Source organism: Stenella coeruleoalba, assembly GCF_951394435.1.
Source record: "Stenella coeruleoalba genome assembly, chromosome: 16".
NCBI lineage: Eukaryota > Metazoa > Chordata > Mammalia > Artiodactyla > Delphinidae > Stenella > Stenella coeruleoalba.
Genome location: NC_137162.1, coordinates 57,915,488 through 57,936,314, shown reverse-complemented (window position 1 = coordinate 57,936,314; position 20,827 = coordinate 57,915,488). Strand labels below are relative to the sequence as shown.

Genomic DNA, 20,827 nt, shown 5'->3' with positions numbered 1-20,827 from the left:
AATGAATTCACTTCTCTCTGAGTAAAAGATTGTTATAGTTACACCACTGATTACACGTACTGTTGAAATTATGACATTAAGTCTGAAATTTAAAAAATATGCATGGATGACAGGACGCCATTGTTTTTAGAGTCATAGTTCCAAGTCTGAAAACCTTTCTTTCTATAGGACATTTCTAAGGAAACAAATTATTTGTTCACAAAGTAAAGGCAGCAAATATTATTAGATTGAAAAATACTATAAGGTTTGTACACTCTACTACTGGCTTTCTTTTTCCTTTTTCTTTTGTTGAAACTACTTCTTTCAAATACTATTATACAGCCTTTTTATGGCTTAGAGAAAATAGAACAATATTTAATATTTTTCCCCAGGAGTATAGTCAATCTGATTATATTCTTTGATTTTAAAATTTCAACAGATTACCAAAGCTTTACCTGTGTGAATTCTGTCTTAAATATATGAAAAGTAAAAATATTTTGTTAAGACACTCAAGGAAATGTGGATGGTTTCATCCTCCAGCAAATGAAATTTACCGAAGGAAAGACCTTTCAGTATTTGAGGTAAGCATGTATAAATAAAAAACTCAGCATCTGAAACCTAGTGTTTCTAATTGTTGACTATGTACTGATTTGTTCGTAGAAGGTACAAAGTATATTCAGTTTTGGCACTGAAATCCAGACTGCTTTTTCAAATATCTCCATGTTTTGGAATGTTTTTCTAACCATATTAAGCAACCGTTGAGATTGATGATGAATTCCTACTCCATCACATTAACTTTTTTGTCTTCTCCCAAATCCCTGTCTGCACCAGATATATTCGCCAGTGAATTTATGGTCTCCTCAGCTCTTCGTAAATTCTACTTTCTTTGGCAGGAGAAATTAGCTTTGTTCAGCAGCTCCAGCCAATGTCTGGCAGGTGCTCACTCTTCCAGGGAATTGAGCAGCTGTGCATATCTCCTCAATACACAACCACCTGTGTTTCCGTCCATTTCTTGGCAGGGTAGATAATCCTTTTGGTGAGATCCCAGCAGATGTTGGGACTCCCCCGACCCCCATCTGGGTAGATGGCCACCCCTGGAGAACTCTGCTCTTCACACGAACCCCTTGTGGCCATGTGTCTGTCATTGTGTGTTCTTGAAGACATTTTGTGTTTTCAGAAATGATTTAGTAGCAGAAGGTCTTTGCCGCTATATCATTTCATTGTTTCATCATGTTCTATTGTCAGTTTCAGGGATCCAGCTTAGCTGAGTCAGTTGTACCTTGAGGAGGCCATGCCTTTTTTCCTGTTATTGCCTGGTCACAGGCCTTCTTAATTCTGTCACTCTGGTTGAGCACTTCCATTGCCCTGACTTATTTTCTTTTCTGTTACCCATCTTGGTACATTGCTTTCATTCCTGGATGCTCAGAGCAAGCCTTCCTTGGACAGCAGATATGATATCTTCTTTCTCTGAGATAACAATTTTACTTTAGGATTCTCTTTTTCTGAGTTGTTCAGACTAGAAATTTATTATTCTGAACCACATTTCTCTTTAATTCTTGTCTGTAATGTTTTGCATTAAATTTAACGTAGGGGAGGGTCATACATAGGTTTCTGTCATGGACCAGGCTTCCTCTCTCAGACAGTCTTGGGCCCATTACTTTTTTCCCAAGACTCATCAGAGAACGCATGTAACTCCAACTGTATCTTATGATTTTTTTTTTTTTTTTTTTTTTTTTTTCGGTATGTGGGCCCTCACACTGTTGTGGCCTCTCCCGTTCCAGAGCACAGGCTCTGGACGCGCAGGCTCAGCGGCCATGGCTCATGGGCCCAACCGCTCCGCGGCATGTGGGATCTTCCCAGACCGGGGCACGAACCCGTGTCCCCTGCATCGGCAGGCGGACTCTCAACCACTGCGCCACCAGGGAAGCCCATCTTATGATTTTTTAAAACTCCTCTTCCTGGTTATATCAGGCTCTTTCGGCAAGCTTGAAGGAAGAAGGGTATTGTTGCTAGGAAGATTTGGTAATATGTTTGTTTTTACTAAACAGGAGGCACAGGGTTTCTCAACCAGGGGACTGTTCACATTTCAGGCTGGATGATTCTTTGGTGTAGGGGGCATCCGTGCATTGTAGGACGTTTAGCAGCATCCCTGGCCTCTGCCCACTAGATGCCAGTAGCACCACACCTCCTCCAGTCAGAACAACGAAAAACATCTCCAGACATAGCCAATGTCCCTTGGGGAACAAAAGTCACCCCCCAGTGAGGACCACTGGGCTAACGAGAAAGCCGAATGCAAGTCGCTGTCTTCCTGTTGTTAGTATTGGGATGCTACTTGGCCAGCCCCAACAGGTTGAGACAACAGAGGTGCTCTCAGTTGAACCTTAATTAATGAATGTCACAAGTTGCACTTAACTTTTGGCACCTTTCTTAATGCCTTGGAAGCTTTCTTCTAACCAAAAGAAAATGAAAATCATTGTCTCATTGTTTCTCAAAGGGTGAAACACATTGTTGGCTTTAAGTAATTGTTAAATAAATGAGTATAACTCTGCCTGAGGGGGTGAAACTCTCATAAATCCAGAGAGAGTCTTCTCAGGGGTCAGAGAGACTCAGTCTTGTTATCCTGATAAGAATGGTCTATTTCAGGGTAGGTGTTTTGGGACCATACAGAGATGAAAGGGGAAAAATCAGAAGCAGATCTGTAAAATTTATGCATAAAAATTATTGAAGGAGTTGGATTGGATAATTGCCAAGGTCCCTATTCTAGAATCTGAGTTAATACTAAGAGTACAGCATGTAGGAAATTTTCTCTTAGCAGTGTCCTAAGTAACTTATAAAATAAATGAATAATAATCACAGATTACTACTTTCCTATCTTTTCTTTATCCCTCTTGAAAGCATGCCATTTTAGACCTTTCACAACTGACAAGAATTTTGCTTCAGCATTGTCATCTCTCTGTTTTTCTGGTTCAGGGATACATACATCTATCTCCGTCTTTTTGTAATATGCTACCATTTCCAAAAGGACCATCCTCCCAAATACATAAAAACTTCCTTTAATTAAAGAGACAATTGTATCCTCTGTGCCCCTTGCCCACATTTGATTATGTTGCCATGTGTGGGACCTAGGTCTCATCCAAGGGAAATAGTTATACGAAGTCTAAAAATAATTTGCAGTATGAGAACCTGTATGGTCCACAGGAGACTTGAGAACGGTCAAGTTCATTGTTAAAGAGCTCTGGTTAGCAAACATCCATTTCCCCTTAGAAAAGTGCTAGGGAAATTCTAGAATCTGCTGTGCTTTCTGTTTTCAACAAGTAACTACATTTGATCAAAGAAATTGACATTTGTGCCTAGCCTTCTCTCTCTAACCGTCAGTATCACAGCTTGATTCTTTTATTTTGAAGAGAAGTAGACGGTAATCATGGTACTTATTGTAGGTTGAAATTCATCTCACTTTCTCTGTATTCCCAACACAGAAATTTTATCTTTTCCAATTATATTTAAAATGATGCTTGGAATAAAACCAAAATGGAAGCCTCTTTTGTTAATCCACACTTCTAAGGAATCAGGATAATAGAGTTTATTTATTTTATTTTTATGTGAAGCCCTTTTGAAAGCAACATAAAGTTTAACTTCCTCGAGCAGTATTTTGATCGTTTTACATTTCTTTAATTCCAATTTACTTGGTTCAAACAGAGAGGACCTGCCTAATCATTTTTTACTCGTAATAAATTGCAAATAAAAATTACTTCTTTGTTAGCAGTGTGGTCTTTCTTCAGGTAGTGTAAAGAGAAATTTAAGCTACCTAAAATTTACTCCAATTTAAGAGAAAAGGTGGAATTCTGATTTGCCAAATGACAGCTATTTTCTGGTAAACTTTATACTTGGTTAATGGAGTGTTTTAATTGCTCAGTTTGGGATTTGGAAATAAAATTATATACTTTCCAAAATACCGTATGAAAGAAACAATTTTATTTTGAGTGGTATTTTTATGTTAAATAATGTTGTCTGTTTCTCTTTGCTAGGTTGATGGGAATATGAGCAAAATTTATTGCCAAAACCTTTGCTTGTTAGCCAAGCTCTTCCTGGACCACAAAACGTTGTATTATGATGTCGAGCCATTCCTTTTTTATGTCCTTACAAAAAATGATGAAAAGGGCTGTCATCTGGTTGGATACTTCTCTAAGGTAAAACAAGAGCCAGTATGACCTTCATTTTCTTTTTCAAAGTGTTTTTGGTAGAGCCCAATTCTTCAAACAGGGCTTTTTTATGACTCTAATTTGAATAAGTGACACATGTTTCTGAAAAGCTCAGATTCTTATTCAGAGCTCATTAAAAACAACAACAACAACAAAAAAAAACAATAAGCAACGTGCCTAGGAAGTGTGTAAAGGACCTCAGCACTGTTTGCTGTCTCACTGTCATCGTTCACATAACGTTATAATTGCTGCCTTGCAGACCACCTAGCATCTTTCATCTTCTAAATGTTAAGCTTATTTCCCTTTTCCCCCTAAGTGGTGTCAACATGAAGCTTTCAATGTAACGTAGCATTTAAAAGATAATTCTCATTTCTCCTCGTTGCATTTCCTCTGTGATCATCAGTATCTCAGTGAGTTAGAACATTGGCATTTGGACAGTTAAGCTAATATAATGGCTGGTTTTACTCTTTTGTCTCTTATTCTCTGTGCTATTGTTTTAAGATCTGAAGCAGCCCCACCTTTAGAAAGCCTAAGTTATCTCCAGCTGTTAACATAGGGGAGCCCTTGACATAGTGAGTGGATGTAGTTTGTCTTTTTCACTGGTTCAGAGCAATTCTCTCACATTCTTCTGTTCAAAGGCTTCTGAGAAACAATAACTCATATGTAATAAAGGAAATCTGAGTTTGGAAATATTTACCAGGTAATGACCTTAACTTTTCTTAGGTACTTAGGAAATAGTTTAATATGCCAGGATGGTAATTATAAGACTTCCAGGCAGAAGGTAAATGATCCAAACCCTGTATCTTATTTTTTTTATGATGTATGTGTGCATGTTAGGTGATAAGTGAATTTCACTGACTCTACTGTTGCATAATGTAAATGGAATGCCTAATGGAAGTGTCATTTTCATGGAAGATCAAAAGATAGAATATATATGAAGGTCCTTTGCATACAGAAGTTTTTCTAAATTTACGAATCAATCCAGAGACCATAAACAAAAATAGGAATAAGTGACAGCACTCGTGGAAAACAGCCTCAACGTCTTAATCCACATACTTGGTAAAGCTCTAAAACGAAAAAGAAGAAAGTTAACTTTTTAGGTTATGGATTCGAAAGGTGATAGAGAATTAACACAAGGTGAAACAATAACTAGGAAATCTATTTATATAACTTATTAAACATTTTACGTTCTGTATAGATGTGTAAACATCTTTTTCTCCAAAGAGTTGAAAAGAATAGTGGTCATAACTGTCCTTCCTGTGCAAAAATGGTGTTTCTTTAAATGTATCTGAGTTTAAAAACAGATGCTCAGTGGTGCCTGCTGCCCTTGTCCTGCCTTGTCTCAAGTTGGCCTCTGGGTCTCAGTTCTTGGTAACTCTTGGGGTTCGAATCTCTGCCTCTCTTCCTCCCAGGGAGCCCAACATTTTACTTAGAACAAGCTAAAGTTTTTACATTTTGTCACAGTTTCTTTTATAGTATGGCAGCAACTACTATCATTTCTTACTATACCCGGAATGCTATTATATTCTTTGGCAGTGCAGTAAAACAAAAGTCAATCTAGAAAAACAGCCATGTTAAAAGACTAGACTCAAATTAAACCATATTCTAACATGTCAATTGGAGTGTGAAGGACTATGGCCCTTTGGGATTATACTTAAACCAAATTCTAGATGTTATAGCCAGAGAATGGCCAAGATGACCTAGAAAAGTTCAGTGTAAACCATTACATGCATGTGACTTTCCAAGCACATAATAGATGACTCAAAACAGGAAGGAAAGGAGGAGGAGTTATTTTATCCATAGATTAGAGTTTAGCTGTAGTAATGTGTTAAAGGGCAGGGGGCAGGGACTGGGGTGGGGGAAGGACAACTCTTGGGTGGGATTTCCAAAAATCGTATACAGGTAAGAATAGTTTGGGACAAAGAAAAGACCGGCATCAAGGATGAATCCTTAAACCCAGAGTACATCTCTTTTTAGATTTGTGACCCATTTGTCTGACTTTGCAAAGTAGACTAATTATTTGAATCTTTGCCACAGATGTGCACAGCCAGTGATGGACAATCCAGTTTCTTAGGAAAATTGACACACGTCATTTCTTCCTCCTCATTTCTTGGAGACTCCACAGACAGCTACAAATGTGCAAAAGTCAGGAGCATATCTTTTTCACAAAGGAATCTTTAATTCTGCCCTGTAGGGTTTTTTTCTACAACCATTTCCTGTGATCTTTCAAATAGGTTCATTAAAGATCTGGGTGTTCCTAAGTAATTCTTTGGTGTGGTTAGTACCATTTGTGGTCAGTCTAATTTGTGGTTTATATTTGGCCAGAGCATTCACAACCTCAAAAGCCTTTTCCAGATCTCCCCTGTGTAGGTTTTGGCGGCTTCTATGTACCCTGAAGAAAATATTGCTGCTCTGATGCCATATCCCATGAAAATTGCGAATTTTTCCTGAACTATAAGAACCATTTCCCACCATATTCTTTCCAGTCTTCCTCCTGGTTTCAGACTGTTGGTAATATTTTGGCCTCCACTTTGGTTTGGAGGCTTGGGGATTTCTTGTTGCTGTTGTCTTTTTTGTCTTGTTGTCCTACTTTGAAATGCAGATTAATTATTTCTCCAGCTTCTTACTTTGTTTACTCATAGGAGAAATGTATTTGTGTAAGTCTACCCACACATACAGTATTTTAGTTTCACTGGGGCCTTTCGCAAAATATTCCTAACTGACCCCACTGGGTGACTCTCTGGATGGTTTTTTTTTTTTTTTTTTTAATCCCCATCTCCCAGGTTGTTTGAGCACGGAAAACATTTCTTCCATACTGTCTGTGTTCTGTTTCATTTGACTCACATTTCCTTGGATTCTTTATTCGTATTTCATGGTACTGACATTCAAGAATAAAGATGTAATTGAGAGGCATGCCTGGAGTGGGTAGTTTGTTGTTAGCTGATAGTTTGATTGATTAGGACGGTAGGATGATTCTGCTTGATCCTGACCTAACACATTGGCTCACCTTAGTGGACGGTGGTACAAGGGCGATGGCGGGTGCAGGGAATTGCCCACTTCAGCAGTGCTCTGACATACTTGATCTGTCTCTCCTTCCCTCAGGAAAAGCTTTGCCAGCAGAAGTATAACGTCTCCTGCATAATGATCATGCCCCAGCACCAGAGGCAAGGATTTGGACGGTTTCTCATTGATTTCAGTAAGTGAAGTACTTTATTTACTTTCATGATCCAGGGAGCTGATGGCTGTTAAAGGAGAGTAGCACATAAAACTTTATTTAATCTACTTTGTTGTTTTTATCAATAGATAACGGGTTTACTACTTATATTTACATAGGTTAGAAAATCTTCCTCAAGTGAAAAATGTACTGCTGCTCACTATTGTACTCTAGGAAATTGAGACTCGATCTCTCGGCAGTGTCACCAGCTCACAAAGCCATTACCCTGAATGAACCGGCAGAATTACATTCCATTCTGTGGGGCTCATGCTCATTAGCACCAAAAGAGGCAATTATTTGTGATTAAAGCCAAAGGAATTGTTATTTAAAAGGATTTTCAGCTTTCTAAAATTTTGCCTATAATCTTGTGCAGTACAGAGCAGGAAAGGGATCTTTATCTTCAGAAAAACAATTCTTTAGGTAGCCTATCCTTCTTGGCTGTCTGGTAGAAATAAACATCTTGTTTTGTTAATTTCCCTTTTCTATTACAGAAATTATTACAGTGTTCGTATCTAGAGGTTGCCCAAGAAATATTTTTTATACACATTTGTATCTTCTGAGTCTCTTCAGTGAAAATCGGAATACTATTTTAAAGTAGGGTAATGTTTTTTAAAAATTGGTAGTTTTTTTCTCCCTGTTTATATTATACTGGATGTGTTAATGTAGTATTAAGGCTGCATTTCGAGAATGGATTCAAAGTATCCAGATAACACGAAGGCGGGGTATCCCATGATAATAATCACTTGTAAAAATCTGTCGCTAGGAACTGTGTGCTTCTTCATTACCAGATTTTAAACTGAAAGAAGGAAAATATAGCAGATGATGTAATCTTCATAACGTACATCAGATGCAAAAGCAAAATGTAAATGTCCTCAAGGAAAACCATGAAGTAACATGTTGAGTCTAAATCTATATTATTAGATGTTGAAATGTTAAAGTTTGGGTGTAAAATATAACCGTATAGCAGCTTTGGACGGATTTGTATAATTTATTGACATCGAAGGATATTCTTTTTTTTTTTTTTTAATTAATTTATTTATTTATTTATTTTTGGCTGTGTTGGGTCTTCGTTTCTGTGTGAGGGCTTTCTCTAGTTGTGGCAAGCGGGGGCCTCTCTTCATCGCAGTGCGCAGGCCTCTCTTGTTGCGGGGCACAGGCTCCAGACGCGCAGGCTCAGTAGTTGTGGCTCACGGGCCTAGTTGCTCCGTGGCATGTGGGATCTTCCCAGACCAGGGCTCGAACCCGTGTCCCCTGCATTGGAAGGCGGATTCTCAACCACTGCGCCACCAGGGAAGCCCGGATATTCTTTTTTGAAGTATCTTTATTGATTATTTTTACATTTTCAGATGGCATTTCTAGTTATTTAATTCGTTACCCTAGTCTTACTCTTCTTTCTTGATCTAGTCATCCCATGGAGGGCCGTCTTACCAGAAGTTTACCATTTTTACTTTACAGTCCTAGTTGTAATGAGTTCTAAGGGCAAATCCAATTGTGTTGTTTTGGAGATTTTTGGGGCCACTGTTCACAAGTTGTTCCTAAATACTATAATTTCTGGTATGCATAGCAGCCATTCGAGCCTTAAACTTTGGATAGTATCTGCATGCTTACAGAGTAAGGCAAACTTCTTAGCTCAATATTCAAGATGTTCCGACAGCTAGTTCCAGCCTATGTTCTAGGCTTTTTCATGTATTATTTCATATATTAATCTCCATTTGCTCAAATATTCTGAGCAGGTTCCCATACTTCCATTCTTTGTGCAGTCCCTTCCTGAAATGACCACTTCTTCCTTCTCCAGCCTCTGTCTGTTCAAAATCCTACCCATTGTTACAGAGCTAGCTCAGGAGCCTCTTCTTTTTGATCCCACCTCCTGGAGTTTCATCCCGTTCTCTTCTTTGCTCCGTATCTCTGCAGTATAGCACTTAGACTCAATTCATTCTTTTGTGGTAATTATTTGATCTAAGTATCATACTTCCAACTTACTGTCAACTCCTTGGATACCTTTTTTGTATTCAGGTGGACAGTGCACTCAATAATCTGCATTAGATGTATTTTTGTTAAGTTGTATTGAATCTCCTAAGTGATATGGTCACTGCCCACGATAATTTTCCACCTAAAATTTAAAAGAGACTGGTACTTACCAGGTAAAAATGCAAGTCTCTAAATACAGTAGCGACTGACTTGTACAGTGTGATCTGGTACTGAGGCCTTAATGCATAAAATAACAACCCAGGAACAAAGACATTCCCTTCAGATGCTAAATCTTTATGTTAACCATTTTATTTGAAAACTGTATTAGAGTCTACTCTGTTTTTCTAAAACATGAACTAGGGAACACAGTGGAACCTATCTGGATGTCTCAGGGCCATCATGATAAATGCCATCCATTAGGGTGCATCCAGGCAATGCAGTGCTACAGGTGTCATTTTAGATTTTCTCTTTCATATACCCTTGGTATCATCCTGCACTGGAGAGGGTTAAGGAATATGATGAATGATTTGAATAAAGTTGAAAGGGAATTGGTGCTATTTCTTCAGAGAAGAGAAGACCAGGGGAAGAATTTTATAGCACTCAGAGAAAATGGGGACTGGTGTAAACCCAACAGAAATTCAATTTAAAGCGAAAAAATAATTCCTTGGCTACACAGGTTTTAAAGAAGATAGAGTAGGCTGCTGAAAAAATTGATAGCATCTCCTTCTTTGGAGTTACTTAAAATAATAGTAGATAAATATCTTTCTATGATGATTAGATCCAGTCTTTTGCAGAAGTAGGAGATAAACCCCATGACCTCGCATAATCCTTGTCAACCTTACATTTCAGAACTCAGGGAAAAACAGATAACTGGGGTTACAGGTTTTCTAAAATCTGCTCTGTTTTTTAAAGGAACCTTTTAACGGTTAGATTTATTTTATTTCTGTTTGTACATGAGCCTGAGGGTCTTTTGGTCGGGGAGGTACTTTCAGTAATTCAAAGAAAGTTGTAAGGCAGGAAATCTTTATTTTGTCTGTAATCACTGCTGGTTCAGGAAGCCAAAACAAGATACCGACAGAAGGAAAGCTGTTCTCTGCCCAGCTGCCCATTGGCACACCGGATCACAGACATGAGTGAAAAATGATGTGTTGTGTGTATATAAAGAACTGTGAATCCAAAGCTTTGAACACTGTTCTCCAGGACAGTCAAGAGGTGGAATGGTCATCCCAGGACCAAATGCTGTCCTTGGAATAATGTTGTTGTCTGTCTCTTCCTAGGACAGCTTGTCTGGGATGTGTCTGAGCAGGGCTTCCCAGGAGGTCATCTGCAGAGCTTTGCCGGAGTGACTAAAGGGCACCAACTCCCAATCTGCTCATAAACCAACTCAGGGGTTTTGTAACTCTGCCCAAAACTTAAGTGGCTAGAGGAAGGAGTGGCTTGTCATCGGTTGAAGCTGATACTCCATCTCCTTTTCTCTCCTGGTTTCTGAGATTCCCTCTCTCCCTCAGTCAGAAAATTTTAAAGTCCTCCCCGTCTCTTTCTAAACACACACACACACGCAAACACACCATTCTCCATCCCCACCAGGCATGTCAAAACTTCAGAGAAGCCCCCGCCCCACAAAACTTTTGTGATTCCTGCTTCCGAGCTGCCCAGGACAAGGCAAGTAGCTGCTTTTCCTCCCAGGGTGTTGCTGGATCCTGGGGCAGCCGCGTGTTCCCTGCCAGGCCATGCCCTGCCCCTGCTGCCAGAGCTGCCCAGCAATGCCTTATCCAGCTTACTATTTTTCCTTTAATTTTGAAATAATTTCAGACTTAGAGAAAAGTTATAAAAATGGCACCAAGAATTCCCATATGACTCTCTACCTCAGTTCCCCAGATATTGACATTTAATCACATCTGCTTTTTGCTTTTATTTCCCTCCCACTCCCTCCCCATCCCCCTCTATCATATTGAGATGTATTTCTTTTTCGGAATCATTTGAGAGTAAATTGCAGACCTGTAGCACCTTTACCCTTACTATTTCAGAGTGTTTTTCTAAAAACAAAGATGCTCTCGCATGTAACCACAAATTATCAAAACCAAGAAGTTAATGTTAATTCAGCACTATTATCTAATCTCTCTACCTTGTTCAAATTTCAAATTTTGCCAGTTTTCAACTAAAGCCCTTTTCCAGGGGTGGGGAAACATGTTTTTTCCCCAGTCCAAGATCTCATGTTGAGTTATGTCTCTTGAGTAATCTGGAATAATACCTTAGTCATTTTTTTGTTTTGTTTTGTTGTTACCTTGACATTTTTGAAGTGTACAGGCCATTTATTTTGTACAGTGTCCCTCAACTTGGGCTTGTCTGATGTTTTCTCATGGTCATATTCAAGTTCTCGATTTTTTTGGCAGGAATACCACAGAAGTGCTGCTGGGTCCTCCTCAGTGCCTCTTATCAGGATTACATGATCATTTATTTGTCCCATCACTGGCTTAAGGTGGTGCCTTTCAGGTTTCTTCATTGTAAAATAACATTTTTCCCTTTGTAATCAGTAAATATCTGGTAAGAAGATACTTTGGGATTGTGTAAATATCCTGTTTCTCATCCAGTTTTTACCTACTACGTTTAGCATTTATTTATGATTCTTAGCTAAAATAGTTATTACTTTGGTAACTACCAAATGGTGATTTTTTTAAATCCCATTGTATATTCTACTTATTTGTTGACATTTGCTGTAGGGAAGAGCTTCCTTTATTAATTTTTTAGTTAAATAATTACTTCATTTATTTCATTAGTCTTTAATTTATATAATTATGGACTACTCATGGATTTTTATTTTATTCTTTGGATTATAACCTGTTGCTGCCATTGTGTATTTTGATGTTACATTGCCCCAGATTTATTCAGTGGGAACTGCTTCAAGCTGGCTCCTGTGTCCTTCTGACATGTCTGACCCTTCAGCCACTTCCTTAGCATTCCAGATCAACACCACTGCAAGGTTTTAGTCTATCCTTCCATATTTCTGCATTTGTAACTCTCTTCTCCGATAGTGAGAAACCTGACTTCCATTACCCACAATATATTTATTTATGGGCTCAGTCCTAGAATACACATTAAGTAGTTTTAGAATTGCTAGCTCATACCACTGTGTAAAACAAACCTCCTAACCAGAGGTCAGTTTTTGTATGTAGCTCTTTTTGACTTTACCCTGAGTGTACTTTTAGTTAAAGGACTGTTTCCAAATGTTAGTGAGGTTAGTTCTTTTTAATTTTTCCCCCTTCAGGGAGGTTATATTATTCATTTGAAATACAGTTAGGCTTATTTGTTTCTGTTTGTTATCCACTTTAGTTTTTCTCTATCCTTGTTTTTTTTTTTTTAAGACTATAAAACATTAACATGATTTTCAAAGTTGAAACTATATTAGAAGGTATACTCAGACAAGTGTCATTCCCCTCCTCCCCTCCCCCCCCCCAGTCCCATTCCTGACCCTTTCCTGCAGGTCGCCAATCTTATTAGTATCTAGTTTATCCTTCCTGTGTTTCTTTTGGTACAAATGAGAAAATAGATGTGTGTCTTCTAATTTCTCCTCCTTTCTTACACAAAAGGTAGCATACTATAGATGGTCTTTTATGTTTTGCTTTTTTCCGCTTAAGAATATATCCTGGAAATCACTCCATGCCACTTCATAGAGATCTTCTTATTTTCTTCTACAGCTGCATGGTTCTCCAGTGTGTGGATGTATGTACTGTATTCACCTAGTCTCCTAGGTATAGACATATAGGTTGTTTCCAATATGTCACAATTTAAAAAGTGCTATAGTAAGTAGCTTGGGCAGATTTTGACTGATACATTCTTACAGAGCGGTGAGAGTCTGTTATATATACTTTCAGTTTTTTAGGACTCTGCTTGGCTGGGCCATTGCCCAGCAGATAACAAGCTTTTAGTCAAGTCTGCAGAGCCCAAACCCTGCCTGGGGAGCAGGATACAAAATCCATGCTCCTTGACTGACCTGGGAGAGACCCAGGGAAAGCAGCTGATTCAGCAGTAGGTTGCAGGACATTGTGCCAGGCCATGGTGAAAGAGGCTGGCATCAGCACTTACTTGTGTGTTTGTGTAAATGCATTTATCAGATTCTAAACTGGATAATGGAGAAGGATGAGAAGATTCATTTCTTACCTCTTCATTTAACATTTGTTGATTGGGGCACCTTAGTCTACACTCTGCTATATACCAGCAACAAAAATGAAGAAGACATAGCTCTTGCCGGGTGTGACAAGCCATCAGTTGCTGGGCAGTACATTTCTACAGTAGATATTGAGAGCTCATGGCATGAGAAGTTAAAGTGAAAACATTCCCGGCTGAGGGAAACAGCATATTCAAAAGCGTGGCCACCTAAGGAAACATGTTAGATGTTTGGATAACAACAAAAGAAACTCCAAGTAGATTAAAGACTTAGGGATTAACAAAAATAAAAAATAAAGACATTAAAAAAAGAAGAAGAGGGGACTTCCCTGGCAGTCCAGCAGTTAAGACTGCGCTTCCAATGCAGGAGGTGCAGTTCGATCCCTGGTCGGGGAACTGTGATCCCACATGCCTCACAGCCAAAAAATTTTAAAACTAAATAAATAAATAAATAATTTTTTAAAAAAGAAAAAAAGTAGAAGAAAGGATATCTAATTATTTATCTAATCTTTAGATGGTCAAGGACATCCTAAGCATTAAAAGAATGAAAGAAGTCACACAAAAAATACATAAACTTCACTGTATAAAAGCGTAAAACTTCTATGTAGGAAAAAGTATTAATATTTAAAAGTAAACATAATGGGAAAGATATTTGCAAGAAATATACCAGGCAAAGTTTTGATATCTATAGTATTTAAATGAATATAAAAGTAAAGGTTTGATAGTGTTGAAACATAGACCCTAATGGAAAAATGAGCAGAGGACATGAACACAGAATGTGCAGAAAAGGAAAATCATTGGGGGCAGCAACATTGCTGACATTTACTGAGTGTCTAATATGTGCCAGTCACTGTCCTAGGAGTCCTGACTCATTCTGTCCTCACATCAGCTGTTGAGATGTGTGCTTTTATTTTAACCTCATTGTACGGGTGAGGAAACTACTGACAATAGAAAAAAAAACAAAAACAGAATAACCTCGGTATTCAAAGGTAAGAGAGAACCATTCCCCTGAGAACGGTACATTCATATAATGGAATATTATCAGCCATTGAGAATTATGTTTTGAAGAATTTTTAATAAAATAAGAAAATACTTATGATAAATAAGTGGCTTTCAAAATTGTATATATAATATGTTCTCGATTATGTAAATAGTATATGGACAGAAAGAAAGGAAATACACTTCCATATTAACTCTTGAATTAGAATTACAGGCAATTTTAATTTCCTTATACCTTTTGTTGTAACTAAAAAGCAAATTAATTTAAGAAACAAGAGTCAGGGAAGGCCTGATATAGGGCAATGGCAATGAGGATGTGTGGAAATGAGGCAGGTGTTTTCCTGTTCGTTCTGCAGCAGGTAGAACTCTGCCAGGCACCTAGTGGTGCTCAGTAAATACTATTTGAATAAGTGAATGAACTGAGCTTGGAAAGGTAGTGAGTGCAGCTTTGGCCACGTCGCCTTTGCTGTGATTTTAGGCATCCATGTGCAGCTTCCCATGGAGTTCAGAGTTCAGTAAGGGTATGCAGTAGGGGGAGGCTACAGGGAATCGTGGGCGTGCCATAGTGGTTAAAACCATAGGTGTGAATGAGGACAACCCAGGGAGAGTGTAGGGAAACAGGGCTGAGGATGGCGTTCTTGGAGTTCCAACATTCCAGGGGCTAATAGAGGATGAAGTCATCAAGAAAATTGTAAAGCGTCCAGAAGTAGGAAGAGGATCAAGAGAAAAAATGGTGTTAGGGAAGCCAAAAGAGGTCAGTATTTCAACAACAGTGGTACTTATAATCATAGCTGACATTTCTAGAGCACTTACTATGTGTCAGGCACTGTCACCCAAATCACACACATTAACCTGCTTAATCCTTGCAAAGACCCTAGGAGGTTGGTACTGTTATCATATCTCTTTGCAGGTCACAGAGGCACTAAGAAACTTGTCTAAGGTCACTCCCCAGCCACTGTTCAGTGCCCCAGAGAAGAAGGTTAAGATAAGGTGTAAAAAGTATACTTTGGAGGACTGTGTATAAGTGGAATTTAAAGAAGTAGATTCAAAAAGCTCGACTGTCAAGGGCTGTAGGTTGTTTTTGTTTTTAAGCTAGAGAGACTGGAGCATTGGCGGAAAGAGGAGAGGGGAGCACTGATGGATAAAAATCAAAGAGAAAACAAAAAGTGATAACCAGATGGGTTGTTTAATACAAACTGAGAAAAGGCATTTGATGAAATTCAATACTCTTTGCTAATTTAAAATAATCAAACATACTAACTTGAATTATAAGAATTCTAAATCTTGTATTAACTTTTTCTTCTTTGTTTCAGACTTGACTTACTCTTAGGGGAGCTATAAAGGGTAGATAACAGTTGGGTCCAAGAGTCTACAAACATAAATCTATAGTTTTCTCGAGACTGGTATACAGATGACAAGTTTGTCAATTACATAAATTGTCAGTTAGCTCTACCTTCAGTCATTTTAAAAACGACTGTCTATTTGTAGGCTAATCATAAAAGTTTGTAAGCAGCTTCAGTTCTTGGCTTTCTTTATTCAATATTAAAATACTGTACGATGTGTCAGGGTTGTACTTAATGGCACAGAACTCACTCTAGAGGAATTAGGCGTGGTGGAATGAGTTAGGCACTCATTTCAGGAAATCCCCTTTGCTGTTCTTTTCTATGATCTTATATGTTGAGAGGTTTCACTTTGGCTTTCCTGGGGAATGTATACTGTTTACAAACTGAGTCTGTCATTAGTGCGTGCTGCTAGAAGATGGCTGCAGATGACCCAGTTTTGTGCCTACAAGTTATGAACTTGGTCACGTCGCAGTGTGGTTAGCAGTGTCCTTGTACTTGTTCCGATTTCTTAAGAATGGTGTGTGTGCACACACACACCTGGACTTAAGGAAAATAAGAAATACAATAAACTTTTATGGAAGGATGCTTCTGGGTACAATTTAATATCTAGTTTCACTCTCACTGACAATTAATGGGTTAATTTTCCACGCCCTCATTCTTTCGCTGGTCTGGTTCTAATGACAGAGATCTCTTCGTTAGGTACTTCAGAGAGTCCAGACCTAAGCTTGTCTTTCCTTTAGCCTCCTTATAACTCTTGGTTGATTTCTTGAGGAAGCACCACTTAGATGAGAAAGCATCTTCTCTCTGCTTTCCTGCTCTCCCTGCTTCTCTGCCCTTCTAGGTCCATCAAGCAGAATTAGAAAGTCACATCCTGCATCTCTGCCTAGAAGGGTGTGATGTTGAGAGGCTAATCATGTTAACTCTCTCAAAGAGAAAACTTCTTCCCCTGTATCTTAGATGCTAGCTACTAGCTTAAATGTTATATTATATATCTAAATAGAGGAATACATTTCACAGTATCTCAGGTTATCAGCTAGCAACTTCCGGTTTTAACAGCCTTCAGTAGATTACTTTAAAAGAGCTACCACTTACAAACTTTTTTTTCAAAACTCAATTTAAATAAAATTTAAGAATACTATTAAGCAAAGATTTAGAGTAATTTCATCCTACCTGAAAATTGCTTTTTTGGAACGAGTTTTTGATCCTGAGTGGCCTATCTCCTATAGAAAGTAGGAGGGGTTTTTTTTGTTTGTTTTGTTTTTTATTGCAGTACGCGGGCCTCTCACTGTTGTGGCCTCTCCCGTTGCGGAGCACAGGCTCCGGACGCGCGGGCTTAGCGGCCATGGCTCACGGGTATAGCTGCTCCGCGGCATGTGGGATCTTCCCAGACCGGGGCACGCACCCGTGTCCCCTGCATCGGCAGGCAGACTCTCAACCACTGCGCCACTAGGGAAGCCCAGAAACTAGGAGTTTTAATTTAGAAATTTGGTTGGTTGGGTTCCAGTGTACCACATTTTACCATAAATTCTAAAGAACCAAAACTGGACAGGAGTCACTAGCTTCTCTCGGAGGGCAAGTTGAGTACAACATCAGGGCGAGCCCGTAGGAACTGGGTCCTAGCCTGACAGGCCCTGGTGAGACACCCGATGCTCTAGCGAGGGTCTGTGGGCATCTCTGCACCATTGTGGTTGACTTAGGGCTACACTTTCCAACAAGTGAACCAGGAACCAGTCCAGGTAGCCAGAGATGGTGCTAACTTAATAGCTCTGGTGCCAGTCACCTCACCCTGAGCAGACTTATCCTTTTACCCTGGCAGGCATATGAATTCTGTCTTCTCCCTGGTGGGGTAGAAGTCATGCAGCACTCCCTAGGGGTATCAACTCTCTGTTGGGTAAGCTGCAGCGTAAATATTTCACTTTCCCCCATTTGTGAGCCCCATAAGCCAAGCATCAAAGATGTGTTCTGAGAGACCATGACAGTGTGTCTTAGGTACATGATCTATGACTGAAACACTCTGACCCCCTGTGAGGAGTTAAGCAAACTGAATGAAAGAGCTGTACATTTGACATGTGGTATTTACCTACTTATGCAATTTTTATTTAATAGTTTTCTCTTTTTTCAATGGCACTGACCATAAAAAACATGTTCTAGACTGAATAAGTGCAAAATCATTTAGAAAGTTGCATATGTCTTATATATTCATGGTTTATTACCCGTGATGGAGGTAGAGTCTTTGTTCTCAGCTGTAATCTCACCTCCTGGAAGAGCCTGGCACTGAGTAGGTCCTTATTATATATTGAATATTATATATTGAATAAATGTTAAATGAATTACCTCTGAAAGAGCTTTCTTAATGTACTTTCTCTTCTCACACATGATTCTTAGGAAGAAGAATTTTATATTATTAGAACATAATTAATCAAACCAAATTAATTTGGTTTGCTTACTTCCAAATGATGTCAGGTACGCCCTGCCTTCTTTTGAGGTCTGGTATTTTTGTTCAAGGGCAGCCTCTATCTTAGGATCATATAAGTTGCATCAGAAAGGAGGCTGTCGTTAAGTTACTATAAACCTTGGGCAGAGAAATGAGAGCTGTGACAGAATTCACATTTACACACAGTTGGTCGAAGAGACACTTATCTTTTCCTTACTTCTATCAGATAATTCGTTTCTTCATGCATTTATTTTGGAAGGAGAATTCCAACTTTAGTCCTTGGAAACTGTCAAGAACGCTTCTCTCTGCAGAGCTTTCCCAGCAGCTGTCCTCCCCGGGTGAGCACAGGCAAGGCAACCATTAAAAAATAATAAGTTATGCTTTTGAAATGGTGCTCGAGTCCTTTCTGGCCTTTTCTGAGAAAATAACTGCTTCCCCACCTCCACCATGACACTTGTTGGAAGATAGAACCAGCAGCTGTATCCTCAGACTTCTGCTGGGTTTTAGAAGACATGTTTTGACCTGTGTAATCAAGTATAATGATGAAATATATTTTAATAGGCTCCTAGTTTATAATATAATAAGGAAAATGGCTATTTTTCCTTATTTTCTCATTATAATATGTTGCACTAGAAGCCTTTGTCATGACTGCTTTATTACATTGGGCTGAAGTACACTATATTTTAATATGCTAAAGATAACATCAAGGTTGAAAATTGAGCTCTCGGTGATTTATTCAGAGGGTGACTTTTACTGAATACATTGAAATGAGTTGCATGAGGCAGTGCAGCTAACGATTTATTTATGTATCTTTTTTTAAACTAAGCTTGTCATAAATAAGAGCAAATAAATAGCTCTTATAGAATAGTTTGTATTCATTGCTTCAATGAATGTAAATATGAAACATACGGTCTGCAGCTACCATTTTGCCTTACAGAGATGAGAATTTTTCAAGTTTTGGCATGCAGGTGGTTTTTTTTTTTTTTTAACAAATCTTTTGTCTGTTTAGATTTCTAACATTGACCAGCATTTTCAGCAAGTCATTTTGAAACCCACTACTGGGCAAATTCCACTCCAATAATTAGTATGAGGAAACCTAGCCTTCAAGAGTAAAGGGAACCCTGGGAATACCCTGGCGGTCCAGTGGTTAGGACTCCATGCTCTCACTGCCAAGGGCCCGGGTTCAATCGCTGGTCGAGGAACTAAGATCCCACAAGCCGTGCAGCGAGGCCAAATAAAAGGAGTAAAGGGAACCCTGGCAACACCATCACGGGGGCTAGGACGTGTTCACTGCCAAACTCCAAACCACAAGCACAATGCCATGCACGTAGGAGGCCAGCCCACAAAAGGTTTGTTGAGGGAGTGAGTGAATAAATGAATCCCCAAATGTAGTCAGTCCTCTTCTTTGTGTCACTGACAACACCTGCCAGATTCACCCAGCCAGCTTATGACAGAATTGGTGCTTGATCTCAGATCTCCTCTCTGTCTTTGTTTATTTTCCACTCATTGATCCCTTCGTCCTTTCCTTCAGTCAACATGCTCTGCCAGAGTTGGCCTTGGTGATGAGACCATTAGGATAAATGCTCCAGTTCTTGCCCGCAGGGAAGTGGATAGACACACCGAGGATTCACCCTGCCATGTATGCCATGTGTGTGGGGCTTCATCAGTGCAGAGGAGGAAATGCTTCCAACTCTCGTTTCCATTTTCCCAGTTAAGATATATGCAAGGGAAGCATTTTTCCATTATTAAACCAAGAGCAAGAAAGATTTTGTTCTGATTGGTAGAACTTGGTGCTATACCTAGTTTTGGTTTCAAGGGAACTATATTCCCCATAAACATATTTTCCAGCTTGTAGTAGTATGTTTGAAGTAGAATTTTCTAAGATAATAGTTTGATAACATCCTCTCATGAGGGTATTTCTAAATAATATATTTATAATTTCAGCTGGTTGTAAGGTAGTAATTTTTTTTTTTTTTGGTAGTAATTTTTTAATATCAATTTGTTTTGGGTAAAGCAATTTTCTTGCATTTGTTTAGAATTCTGTTAGGAAAATACTAGTTAGAAATCTGGGGAATTCCCTAGCGGTCCAGGAGTTAGTCCTCTGCTATTCCAGTGCTGGGGGCCCTGGTTCGATCCCTGGTTGGAGAACTAAGACCCTGAAAGCTGTGCGGTGCAGCCAAAAAAAAAGAAAACGAAAGAAAGAAATCTGATTTTTTTTTCTCCCCCATAGATTTGTGTTTAATGTGTTTCTGCTCTAATATTAGTGCTACATTTTCATGTTTGCCAATATAAAAACCTTGTTTTATACTTATTCATGTTGAGTCCTGCTTTGAATTAACATCATGGAGGAGCTCCTTTTTTCAACAAAATTGTTTTAAATTAATGTTTATAAACTGCTTAAAAATAGTTGGGTGGATTAAAAGTAATTCAGTTATGCATTTATCCACATTGAAAAAAATACAGCAGAAGGTATTGAAAGAAGTGTTGCTGAAATCTTGAGGAAAATGTAATATAAGTAGACCTCACT

At 38.8% G+C, this 20,827-nt stretch overlaps 1 protein-coding gene across 6 annotated transcripts in view; it reads left to right on the top strand.

Annotated features, from left to right (window-relative positions):
* Positions 1–20,827, top strand: part of KAT6B (lysine acetyltransferase 6B) — a 195,667-nt gene that overhangs the window by 150,158 nt on the left and 24,682 nt on the right. For all 6 annotated transcript variants that reach the window (XM_079900955.1, XM_079900954.1, XM_079900953.1 and 3 more), the window contains exons 11-13: positions 419–560; positions 4,005–4,166; positions 7,281–7,374. In XM_079900955.1, coding sequence (XP_079757081.1) covers positions 419–560; positions 4,005–4,166; positions 7,281–7,374 — 398 coding nt within the window. The remainder of the gene's footprint in view (positions 1–418; positions 561–4,004; positions 4,167–7,280; positions 7,375–20,827) is intronic.